Genomic DNA, 12455 nt, shown 5'->3' with positions numbered 1-12455 from the left:
CTACCTCTCTATTTCCTTCTGCTCGCCGCCGAAGGCTACCACAGTCTTGATGGCAGAGATCACCTCTTCAGCGATACTGCCGGCACGCGCGTACTCCTCCATCTCTCTCGCTGATAAGTTGGCTTGGAACTTAAATGGAAATAATGGAGAATGATAGGTGATTTTTTTATTATTACCAGTAACGATACACTGATACGAGCAAATATTGTGGCAATTATCTGAATTACATAGAATATTATATACCATATATACATACAAGAAGATGGTTTAATATCTTGTATGACATTTGTGTTATACTATCTAGTGTTAGTATTAGTTGAAGACGACATACATATGCATAAACAAGAGACACACGATAAGGACTCTAACGGAAATGAGCCACACCGACTTTACTGAGTTATCGGAGATTAATCTACAGTGTACGCATCACCGAAATATTTTTTTTATTCGAATTATTAATCCAGAGTTAGTGGGAAAGGAAAACCCAGGAAAACCAATCAGTGTAGCGTATTTCTACTTGAGTCCTTTGATCCCCTTTCTAAGATGTAACCTACAAAGGTCGGCAAGTGAGTTTTTATTTAGGTTTCGTACATAGGTTTAAATTTTGACGATGATCCTATACAGTATAGGTTAAGCCCTAGGTACCTACTTACTGCTTATAAGGTGTCTTCATGAAATAAAATATGCACATTCTATTTTCTGTAAAATAATTTTTAGACTTTCTGAATACGCCCATCGAGGAAGTTGCCTTAATGATGGAAAAGGGATCTGGTCTCAGAAAAATAGAGCTACTGTCCTTTATCTGGTATAAAATCGATACCCTCTCAGGCCTTGTTCCCCTACGGGTTTAGTGCTCTTCTTTGCATGTAATAATAACGTAAATCCGGAATAAAACAGTGCCAGACAAGTGGAAAATGGAAAATGTAATATCACTTTACAAAGCAGGAGACAGGTCCTTAGCTTCGAACTAAAGACCAATAAGCCTTACCTCCATAGTGGGGAAATTTATGGAATCAGTAATTGCCGAGGCAGTTCGTATCCATCTTGAAAGGCATAAATTGATTAATGAATCTCAGCACGGTTTTACAAAGGGGCGTTCCTGTTTTACGAATTTACTAACTTTTTTCACCACGGTATCTGAGGATGTAGATCATGGTATTGAATATGATATTGTGTATATGGACTTCAATAAGGCTTTTGATAGAGTTCCGCATCAAAGGCTTTAGATGAAAATTAACGCACACGGAATAGGAGGAGAATTTTTTTCCTGGTTGACAGATAGGCAGCAGAGTTTGCATCAATGGGAAGAAACCAGAGTCGGGGCGCGTTACGAGTGGTGTTCCACAGGGGTCAGTGTTTTTTTTTTTTTTTTTTTTTTTTTTTTTTTTTTTTTTTTTTTTTTTTTTTAAACCAATACAGTATACATAAAAATAAAAATAAAAGGAAACAGTATGGATCTCAATCCTGAAGGTTGGGCCATTGACATAAGAAACCCAACACAAAATAAACTAACAAATGGATTGCACCTATATACTCGCAAGATATAGCTGTATAACATACAACAATAACTTACGGCAAGAACATAGCTACAAATAAACACAGTAACAGGGTCATGAACTGACATATATAAACATTCAATGACTCAAAACCTAACTTACATATAAATTTTACATATAACATGACATATGACAAAGACTCATTACAATTGAAAAGAATATATACGAGAAAATGTAACAATTACTTCCAGCCTTCTCATTAATCAATAAACCAAAACCTAACATCATAATCCTGCTAGAACATCTACATACTTAGCCCTAACATTACAGATTTACATATACCAAAATACAAATAAACATACAAAGAAAACAGCTTAGATCTCAAAACCGACTCATTACAGTTACAATAAACCCGTATACAAAAATCTCAGACACAAAAGGAATGCGTCTATAAACTGGCTAGATATATCTGTATACCATACAGCCAAAACTTACGTCAAGAACATTGCCATGAAAAACCAATATCAGGGTGCTGACAGTCTATAAGTACATCTTAACATGAAAAAACCTAGAACATAACATGAACTAAAAAAACTTCATATGGCAAAGAACAATACCGTTGTATAATGCTATACAAAGTACATTGAAATGACAATTGAAAAAGTAACGAAGAGGGAACATACAACAAGCATGTGTTGAATATGATGGAAATAAATGGTATCAAATACCGACACAGTGGAAATATAAACACATATGCAGTATAATGTGATCCTTTATTGACAACGTTTCACCCACACAGTGGGCTTTTTCAAGTCACACACAGATCTACCTGGGGTGGAAGGTACGGGAGTATTTATAGTCATGTTCAGAATGTTGAGATCAGGTGGAGAATGCTGCATCTGATGATCTACCGGGTGGAGTTATAGAGTCTTGGGTAGCTTGGCAGGGGTATTGGACAAGTTGTGAGTAGACCTTCTGCAGTGTTCTATGTTCTTAAGTGGGATAGCGATGAAGAAGTTTCTTGGCGAGTGGTTCAGCTATGTTATAGGTCGCAATGCTCCCAAGCGTCCCTGAATCCTTTCTACCATCCTACTCGAGTTTTCCATGCGTGCCACAGTTAGATCGTCTGCATAAATAAGACCGCAAATTTTTAACGAATTCGCCTGCTTCCTCACAACTGCACTACCCCAATCAACCCTTCCTGCCCAAGCTCCTAACCCCATAACCATGGATTTATCTGAATTTACCCTCATACCAGTTGCCCCTGCGAACATTCGTACTACCCCATCTAATGTGTCCATTGACATCCCCTCCCTGATCAGAACAGTTGTATCATCCACATACCCAATTAAAACTGGCCAAACCCTCGCAACCTCACACCCTGGTCCCTCTACGTGACACATACGCTGCTCCATCAATCTATAAAAGGGGTCCTGTACGCACGCAAACAATAATTGTGACATAGGACACCCCTGCCTAAGTCCCCTACCCATTACAATCTTCCCACCCAATCGACCATTAATCTGTACCCTCGCCATTGCACCTCCATACAACGCCTCAACCCAACCCACTATTTCTTCCCCAAACCCCTGACCCCTGAGGATGGCTTTCAATGCTTTCCGATCCACTCTATCGTATGCCCCTTGCCAATCGAGCGCCACCAAACATCCCCCCTCCCCCCCTTTTGCCTCCACGAAATCCCTAAGTAACCCATGCCCCTCCACCATAGACCTCCCTGGCAAACCAAACTGAGTTTTTGATACTACCCGCCCCACCACACACTTGACCCGATTTCCCAAAATCTTAGCAAACAATTTGTAATCTGCGCATAACAACGAGATCGCCCGGTAATCCCGAAGCGTATGCTGCCCCTTACCCTTTGGTACCAATACAACGACAGCCGTTGCCTGCTTCTCACCCAGCTCACCTCTCTCCTTCATGCAATTTAATAACCTAACCAAAAAATGCCTCATTAATTCCCAATGCTGCTGATAAAACTCTGCCGGGAGTCCATCAATTCCTGGTGCTTTGCCCTTTCGCATTCCACTTAAAGCCCTCCATATTTCCCCCTCAGTTATTTCCCCACCCAGTGCTTCCCTATCACTGTTACGCAACTGACATACCACACTCCCACACACCTGTTCTAAAACCCCATCCTCTACCCCTTTTCGTTGCCAGTACTTCTCATACCACTTATCAGCAAACGCCCCCATTCCTTCCGTAGCTTGTATGACCTGCCCCTCCCTGTACCCTCCTATCGACTCATGAACCTCCAACCATGGTATAGTCATTGCCTGCTGTCTTTGTTTCTGGCTACGCAATACGCACGATGAAGGTCTATCGCCCCATAACACCTCTTCCACCCCCGTCTGTACCCGCACTGCTTGGAACCTCTCATCCTGCACCTCACGCAGCCTCCCTTTAATTGCCATAATATCATCCATTGGATAAGTGCCCGCCACCGCCCCCCTCGCATAACAACCCCGTAATCTATCCTCCAAATAGTTAGCAAGCCCATATTTTAAAGAATTGATACGTTTCCCTTCCTTTACGTAATATTGCTTAATCCGTTCTTTAGCCACACCATCCCACCACATCCTCTACCCCTTTTATCTCTGCACGTAACCCCTCCCACAGCGTTGCAAATCCCTCTATCCCCTCCTCATCACCTAACACACTTGTATTTAACTTCCAATAACCCCTAGATATACCTGCTAGTGACTCCCACCATACCTCTGCTACTACCGCCCGATGATCCGAATAAGATAAGATAAGATTTCGTTCGGATTTTTAACCCCGGAGGGTTAGCCACCCAGGATAACCCAAGAAAGTCAGTGCGTCATCGAGAATTGTCTAACTTATTTCCATTGGGGTCCTTAATCTTGTCCCCCAGGATGCGACCCACACCAGTCGACTAACACCCAGGTACCTATTTGCTGCTAGGTGAACAGGACAACAGGTGTAAGGAAACGTGTCGAAATGTTTCCACCCGCCGGGAATCGAACCCGGGCCCTCCGTGTGTGAAGCGGGAGCTTTAGCCACCAGGCCACCGGGCTACTTCTATTGTACGGAAAAATGTCAACCAAACCCCTTGAGATATATACAGCCTATCCAACCTAGCCGCGTAACCCCGTCTTACAAAAGTGTGCTCTACCTCCCACGCCCCTCCTCCAACCGCATCCCACAACTGAATATCCCTCAAAAGATCTCGCAAGGCCGCCGACACGTGCCCCGCCCCTTTTGGTTCCACGTCAGCCCTCCTAATAACACAGTTCCAGTCCCCACCAACGACGGCCACCGCAGGTAAACCACGTAAGAAGAAAACTAGTTCTTCACATACAAAATCCCTTTTTACCCTCACATCATTTTCTGCTGGTGCATACACACTTACAAAAGATACCCTCTGCCCCATCCACCACCCATCCACGCGCAATACTCTTCCCCCCCCTCCCCCCTCACTTCTTAGCAACACAAACAGGCTCGCCTCCCTGATCAATATACCCACACCACCTTTCAGACGTACAGATGGCAGAGTCATGACCCGAAACCCTTCCACCTCGAGCATTCTTCCCTCCTTGAAATTGTGTTCTTGCAGGAACACTACATCCACCCTATATTTATACAGAAACATTCGAAACCATTCCCTCTTCACACTGTTACACAGTCCATTTACGTTCACAGTCATACACCTAAGGCCTCTTTATAGTTTCCAACCCTTCCTCCTCGCTTCATTCATCCCAGGGCCTCCTGCCCCAGAGCCAGCACAAGGCTTCACACCATCAACCCCCCCCCCTTTTTTTGCGATGCCTCTTATCGTGACTACCTCGACAGTGCTCTTCCTTCCTCCCAGACCTCTGCGCCGGCGTCAGGACATCATCTGAGTCTGACGCTGCCGCTCTCTTCCTCGTGATGCCCTCCACATCCATGTTATCTAATGAGGTTCCCTCACGATGTACCTCAACCTCCACCACGCCTCGTTCCACAGTTCACAACTCACGCTTACTAGTTGGCCCGTTAACCCTGCTATGGTTTTTATCATTACATTCCTCTACAGGCAACGCCGTGCCTCTCACCAGCTCAGGAACAACATCCTCTGCAGGCGGCGTCAATGTCCTTAACACTTCCCGGAGCTCTTCCTCTAGAGCCTGCACCTCCTCCTGCACTTGCACTTCTGTACTTTTCCCTTGCTTAGTAACAGATCCTTTTACGTCACAGCTTACCTCACACACGCCAGTCTCCTCTTTGGAATCCTCCACCTCTTCACTCCACAAGCGCCCAAGCCCTTGCTTTCGCGTGGGGCTCTCAACAACAGCTATCGCGCTGTTAACTGGTGCTTCACCAGTTTGTGCAGGCGCCCTCCTCAGCTTCACACACGCTGCCGCCATATGGTCGTACGCCCCACATATTCTGCACGTACGTCTCTGTCCGGTATATGATACCATAACTTGCGTCCTGAAGTCCTCCAACACGACATAAGACGGTATGGGATGTCTCAGAGTCATCTTCAGGGAAAAGGTTCCCTCCAGACGGCCCATGTAAGCACCTGCCGTCCACTTGCCTTGTTGTGCCAGATGTACGGTCCCATGTGCCTCAAAAACATTCCTGATGTCAGCCTCATCTGCCTCAAATGGGACATTACGAATCTTAACCCACGTAAAGTGGCGAGATACGTCGATCAAACGCACCTTCACAGCTGGAGTAGCGTCAAGACTCACGTCTTGGAATCTCGTCACCAAAGACTCGTATACGGACGTGGAATTCAGTTTGACGAAGATTCTGTAAGCCCCATTCAGGGCTACACCATACACCTCATCGTCTTGGATTCCATAGGTCTCCCTAATGATTGTTGGGAGTAATACCTGCGCTGAAGAGGGTGAAATCGCCCCACGAAGCAGCTCAATACCAATGGTATTTACGCGTCTCCTCACACTTAGCGCCATGTTGATACAAGGTAGCTCACCTGAAAACAGCAGAGGGGTGCAGAGCACAACCACACTCGACCGTGGTCAGGCAGCGAATTGTCAGTGTTGGGTACTTTGGTGTTCACTTTTTATATAAACTAAATTGGGGAGGGAATATATAGCGACATAAGAAAGTTTGCTGATGACACCAAAATGGGTTGCCTAATTCATTCTAATGAGGACATTAGAGCACTCCAGGAAGATTTGAATAGACTGATGCAGTGGTCGGAGAAGTGGCAGAAGCAGTTTAATATAGACAAATGCAAAGTTTTAAACGCTGGACAAGAAAATAACCATGCCACATATAAACTAAATTATGTAGATCTTAATATTACTGATTGCGAAAAGAATTTGGGATTTCTGGTTAGCAGTAATCTGAAACCAAGACAACAGTGCACAAGTGTTCACAATACAGCGAACAAAATCCTTGGCTTCATATCAAGGAGCATAAATAATAGGAGTCCTCAGGTTGTTCTTCAACTCTATATTTCTTTGGTTAGGTCTCATTTAGATTATGCTTCACAGTTCTGGTCACCGTATTACAGAATGGATATAAATGCTCTGGAAAACGTATAAAGAAGGATGACAAAGTTGATCCCATGTATCAGGTATCAGAAATCTAACCTTCCCTATGAGGATAAACTTCGGATCCTGAATCTGCACTCTCTAGAATGGTATAGAATTAGGGGTGATATGATTAAGGTGTATAAATGGAAAACGGGAATAAATGAAGGGGATGTAAATAGGGTGCTAAAAATATCCAGCCAAGACAGGACTCGCAGCAATGGTTTTAAGTCGGAAAATTTCAGATTCAGGAAGGATATAGGAAAGCACTGGTTTGGTAATAGAGTTGTGGATGAGTGGAACAAACTCCCGAGTACCGTCATAGAAGCCAAAACGTAGTGTCGTTTTAAAAATAAGCTAGATAAATACATGAGTGGGTGTGGGTGGGTGTGAGTTGGACCTGACTAGCTTGTGCTAATAGGACTGATGTCGTGCCCTTTCCTTAAGTGGACGCGACCTGACATGACTAGGTGGGCCATTGGTTTAAGCCGGGACGTGACTTGGACCTGCCTCGCATGGGCTAGTAGGCCCGCTGAAGTGTTCCTCCTTTCTTATGTTCTTATGTTCTACCTGCTTCATATTTTAGGCATTGATGTATATTATTTATAGGAATGTTCGGATTATTAGCGTTAGTAGGTGAAAACTGACCAAGTTCAAAAATGCAAGTAGCAAAGCGGTTTCCTTACAATAGCTTGATAACATCTCTCTTGATCGTCTTCAAACTTTCAACTCAGACGTATCCTACAGAAAATGTTTTGAATAATTATTGTAGCGAGAAGGTACTAATATGCCAGTATGGAGTATTTTTTTCCAAGGAATGACTTACAAGTGCCTCATCTGAACTGTTGATACATCTGGCGACATATTTCGAGAAGTTTCAAACTGGAACTCAGACGTTTACTTATTTATTATCACACAAGCAAGGTATTCAAACCCATGAAGGCATTTTTATTTCTTGAGTCATGTGGCATGCTAAGAGTATGTTACATTTTACTCGGCATATTACACACACCCATATAGGCATGCCTCCCGAACAGCAAACCTGGTGCTTAGGGTATAACGATCAGAGACCCCATCGTCACACTTGTTCCTTGGTTCAACTTACTAATCACAAGGAAGCCCTCCAAAGCTGTGAAGCGATGTGGTACACTCGTGTAACAACTTTGGCTGACTTGATTTTCCTGCTGGTCGTCACGGTTTACCTTGTCGTGTGCATGCATTTGCCTCATTGATCACCGTATCTTATGTTTACATTTGCCTCATTGTACATAGCTGTAAACACTGTGCATAGGCTATATATGTTGTAAATACCAGCTTATTTTTTGTGAAGGAAATGGATTAATTTATTTTCTGCTGTCTTTTTGTTCATATCTGAGTGGTTATCGCATTATGGCTAGGTGTGCAGGCCATATCTACACCTGTGTACGTAATTGGTCAATTGCTATTTTACATGATATCAGCCACCTAAATACTTTTACTAGAGATGGTATGCGGTTAACTGCGAGCCGGCCCACTGTGCGGTTATTGTTCAGACATGATGTTACAATAATATTCTATTCACAATGTTTACTGAGTGTAATTCTTGTGAATTTACGTTTTATGACAAAATTTGCATCTTAATAAGTGGCTTTAGCGCTTGGTTTTGATTAATAATAATAATAATAATAATAATAATAATAATAATAATAATAATAATAATAATAATAATAATAATATTAATAATAATAATAATAATAATAATAATAATAATAATAATAATAATAATAATAATAATAATAATAATAATAATGATAATTGCATCTTAAGTGAAGAAGAGTGTTTTCAACAGCGAAGAGTAATTCCTGCATCAATACTGCGAGTACCACTGCAGGATTTGTATTTATTAAGCAACGTTTTGTTTAGATTTGGTTAGGCTAGGTTGGGCTTGGTTGAGTGGGGGTCTAGTAAGGTTGAGTGGGGGTCTAGTAAGATTGAGTGGGGGTCTAGTAAGGTTGAGTTGGAGTGTGTTAGGTTATGCTTGGGTTGGATTAGAACCCAACCTAATCTAACTTAATCTCACCTAACCAAATAAAAATAATAAAAAATTTGGATCTCAAAAAAAAAAAAAAATCCATTACAAAACCCAGTTAATAATTGTGCACTCTAAACTGTATGTTTTTACTCAACTCTGCCGAGAGTTCTTCTAAATATCGACCATCTGACTAAATGGAAGATTTTTTTTTTTTTAGTTTAAAGATGTGTGCATCAGGAATTTAAAATTTTCTGTCTACTTAAAAAATTTTTTTTTGGGGGGGACATATCTGAAGAATATGCCTCTTCTGACCAGCTTCAGGCTTTCAGCAAGGGCGGGTTTTACTTAAAGGTAGAGTTCACATTGTTATGAGGATGCATGCATTTTAATTTGCCCCTTTTATTAAACAAATTTAGATCATTAAAGTCAGCCTAGCCTTCGCTTCTCAGAAGCACAGACCCACTAAACCAACGTAATCTTGTCTCCTTCTAACCTCGCCCTGGTGTTCCCGTCTGATTTCCTCGCTGATGTGATCTGCTGTTTTAGTGTATGATTATGATGACTTGGAAGACTAATTTCTTTTTTACACCCTGAGTTAATCATTGTTTATGTTTATAACATAGTATGTATTGTACGCAACAAGACGAATTGCTTATTAGTATCTTCCTACTAAACCTGAAGTCCAGGTTTAGGAGCATTTCGAGCAAATTAAGTCAGTTTTGTCCCAGTATGTGACTCACACCAGTCGAATATCACACAGATACCCATTTCATACTAATGGGTGAACAGGGACAGCAGATGTCTTATGGAAACACGTCCTAACGTTTTTCATCCATCCCGGAGGAGATTCGAACTCCGGACCTCAGTGTGTAAGCTGAGTACGCTAGCAATCGAGCTACGGGACGCGCGCGAGCCATGATCTCTGCACGTTGTAGTTAGGTTGAAGCTGGAGATTTGGGAGATCAGGATGTGCAATGACTATTGTGTGGTGAGTAAGGAGTAAAGAAATTAGAAAATGGTGTGAAATTATGAAATCAGCTTGTAAAGAGTGAATGGGTTCCAGAAAATAGTTGCCTGGATGCCGACGAAAGGTTCTTCATCTAAGGAAATGGATCAATATTCTCTGTTCTCGGATCCAACCTAAGTGCCCCATTCCCAGAGGAGATGACTGACCCATACGGGTTTAGCACTCTAAAATGAATGCCGCACTACTACTACTACTACTACTGCTAATAATTATAATAATAATAATAATAATAATAGTTATATAATAATAATAATATATAACTATTATTAAAGTGAAAGGAAGTGAGGAGGTGAAGGAGTAAGTTTTGAGTGATAGACTTGAGTACTCAGAAGGCAAGTGTGTATTCACCTAGTTGTAATCACCTAGTTGTGGTTGCACGGGTCGAGTCATGGCTCTTGTGTGTGTGTGTGTGTGTGTGAGTGTGTGTGTACTCACCTAGTTGAGGTTGCAGGGGTCGAGTCCAAGCTCCTGGCCCCGCCTCTTCACTGGTCGCTACTAGGTCACTCTCCCTGAACCATGAGCTTTATCGTACCTCTGCTTAAAGCTATGTATGGATCCTGCCTCCACTACATCGCTTCCTAAACTATTCCACTTCCTGACTACTCTGTGGCTGAAGAAATTATGTGTGTGTGTGTGTGTGTGTGTGTGTGTGTGTACGAGCTAGATCGGAGTAAGTTTAAGCAAGTAAAATTTTGGGATTTGATGCGCTATCTGAGTGCGAGCAGGAAACCTGATTAACTAAGCCTGAGTTATAAGTGCAGGACATACAGTGATTTGTTCTAGGAAAGTCCTGTGGTGGGGTTGTTGGGATTAAGTAAGTAAGTAAGTAAATTTATTCAGGTATACACAATACAGTTACATAGAATTATCATACATAGCAGCATATGTGTAGAGAACCTGGGATAACCCAAAAAAGTCAGACAGAGTGACTTATTTCCATTGGGGTCCTTTTACCTTATTATTATAATATAAAGGTTATAATATTTTCTTATTATTCTATAATGAAGATAACATCTTATTATCATACTAAAAAGAGGGTCATTAAGACTATCTACAATACGAGGGTCATTAAGACTATCTACTACCCGAGGGTCATTACGACTATCTACAATACGAGGGTCATTACTAGGGATAAGGTAAAATTTACACGTATTTAAGCTAAAAAATAGAAAATCATTCCCCTCCCTTTCTGTTGCTTCATTCATCAGACACTTTTTGGCAGTCTTCTTGAACTGGTTCAAGCTATGACTGGCCTTGACATTTGTGGGTAGTCTGTTCCATTCCTTTATTGCTGTACAATAAAAGGTGTTTGAAGCCTGGCCACTGACTGTGGGTACTACAAAGTTGTGCTCTCTCCCCCTAGTACTATGATTGCTGCGGTTCCCAACCTTGACAAAACTGACAGCAAGATATTCTGGACACTGTTTGTGAGCAATTTTATAAACATGATTTAGCTTCAGTTGTTTTACTCTGTCTTCAACATTCAGCATATCCAACTGCTGTAATTCATCCTGGCCTACATGTTCTCTTGGTCCCAGCCCCAGGATGAATCTTACGATTTTGTTCTGGGTGATTTGCAGTCTATCTTTCAGTTTTTTTGTCAAGGCAGAGTACCAAGAAGAGCAAGCGTAATCCATATGGCATTGTATAAGGGCTAGACATAGGGTCCTGCGAGCCTCAGTAGGTAGACACTGTGCTTGTCTATACAGGAACTTCAGCCTGGCATTCGCTTTCTTTACTACACTGTTCCCTATCAATTCTCCTGACATGCATGGGTCAAAGGGGATTCCCAGATATTTAACTGATGAAACCAAAGTGATGGACTCCCCATTACACTGAACATTAAAATTATTTACCCTTCTCAGTTTATGTTTCGTTCCAAAGAGAATGGCTTCAGTTTTCCCTAGGTGTAATGATAGTTTGTTGTCTACTAACCATTTGCTGCAGGACTCCAGTTCCAGTGTTAAAACATTAGCAATATCTTGTGGGTCTTTACCTGTCACTAACAGAGCACTGTCATCTGCATACAGTAGGAGTTTGCACTTGACACTGATAGGCATATCATTGACATAACATAAGAATAGTAAGGGACCCAGAATACTACCTTGGGGAACTCCACATGTTATCGGCAGGGGTTCTGATTCCGTTTTGTTGATTTTGACTATTTGTCTCCTGTTGCTAAGGTAGGACTTAAACCAGTCTACAGAACCTATACCGATAGATTGAAGTTTATTACATAATATATTGTGGTTGACAGTATCGAAGGCCTTTTGCAGGTCTAAGGTTACCATACCTATGAGGTTCCCTTTTGACATTTCAGTTCTCAGGTAATCCATCAGATTAATAAGGGAGGTATCGGTTGAGTAGGATCTTCTAAAGCCCGATTGATAGCTATG

The 12455-nt window shown here is 41.9% G+C and overlaps 1 protein-coding gene across 1 annotated transcript in view; it reads right to left on the bottom strand.

Annotated features, from left to right (window-relative positions):
* LOC128684142 (ATP-dependent translocase ABCB1-like) overlaps positions 1–12455 on the bottom strand; it is a 214921-nt gene that overhangs the window by 123171 nt on the left and 79295 nt on the right. The window contains exon 9 of the mRNA XM_070089690.1: positions 5–129. Within this exon, the coding sequence (XP_069945791.1) occupies positions 5–129 (125 nt within the window). The remainder of the gene's footprint in view (positions 1–4; positions 130–12455) is intronic.

Source organism: Cherax quadricarinatus, chromosome 2 (genome assembly GCF_038502225.1).
Source record: "Cherax quadricarinatus isolate ZL_2023a chromosome 2, ASM3850222v1, whole genome shotgun sequence".
Lineage (NCBI taxonomy): Eukaryota > Metazoa > Arthropoda > Malacostraca > Decapoda > Parastacidae > Cherax > Cherax quadricarinatus.
This window is presented reverse-complemented; position numbering and strand designations above follow the sequence as displayed.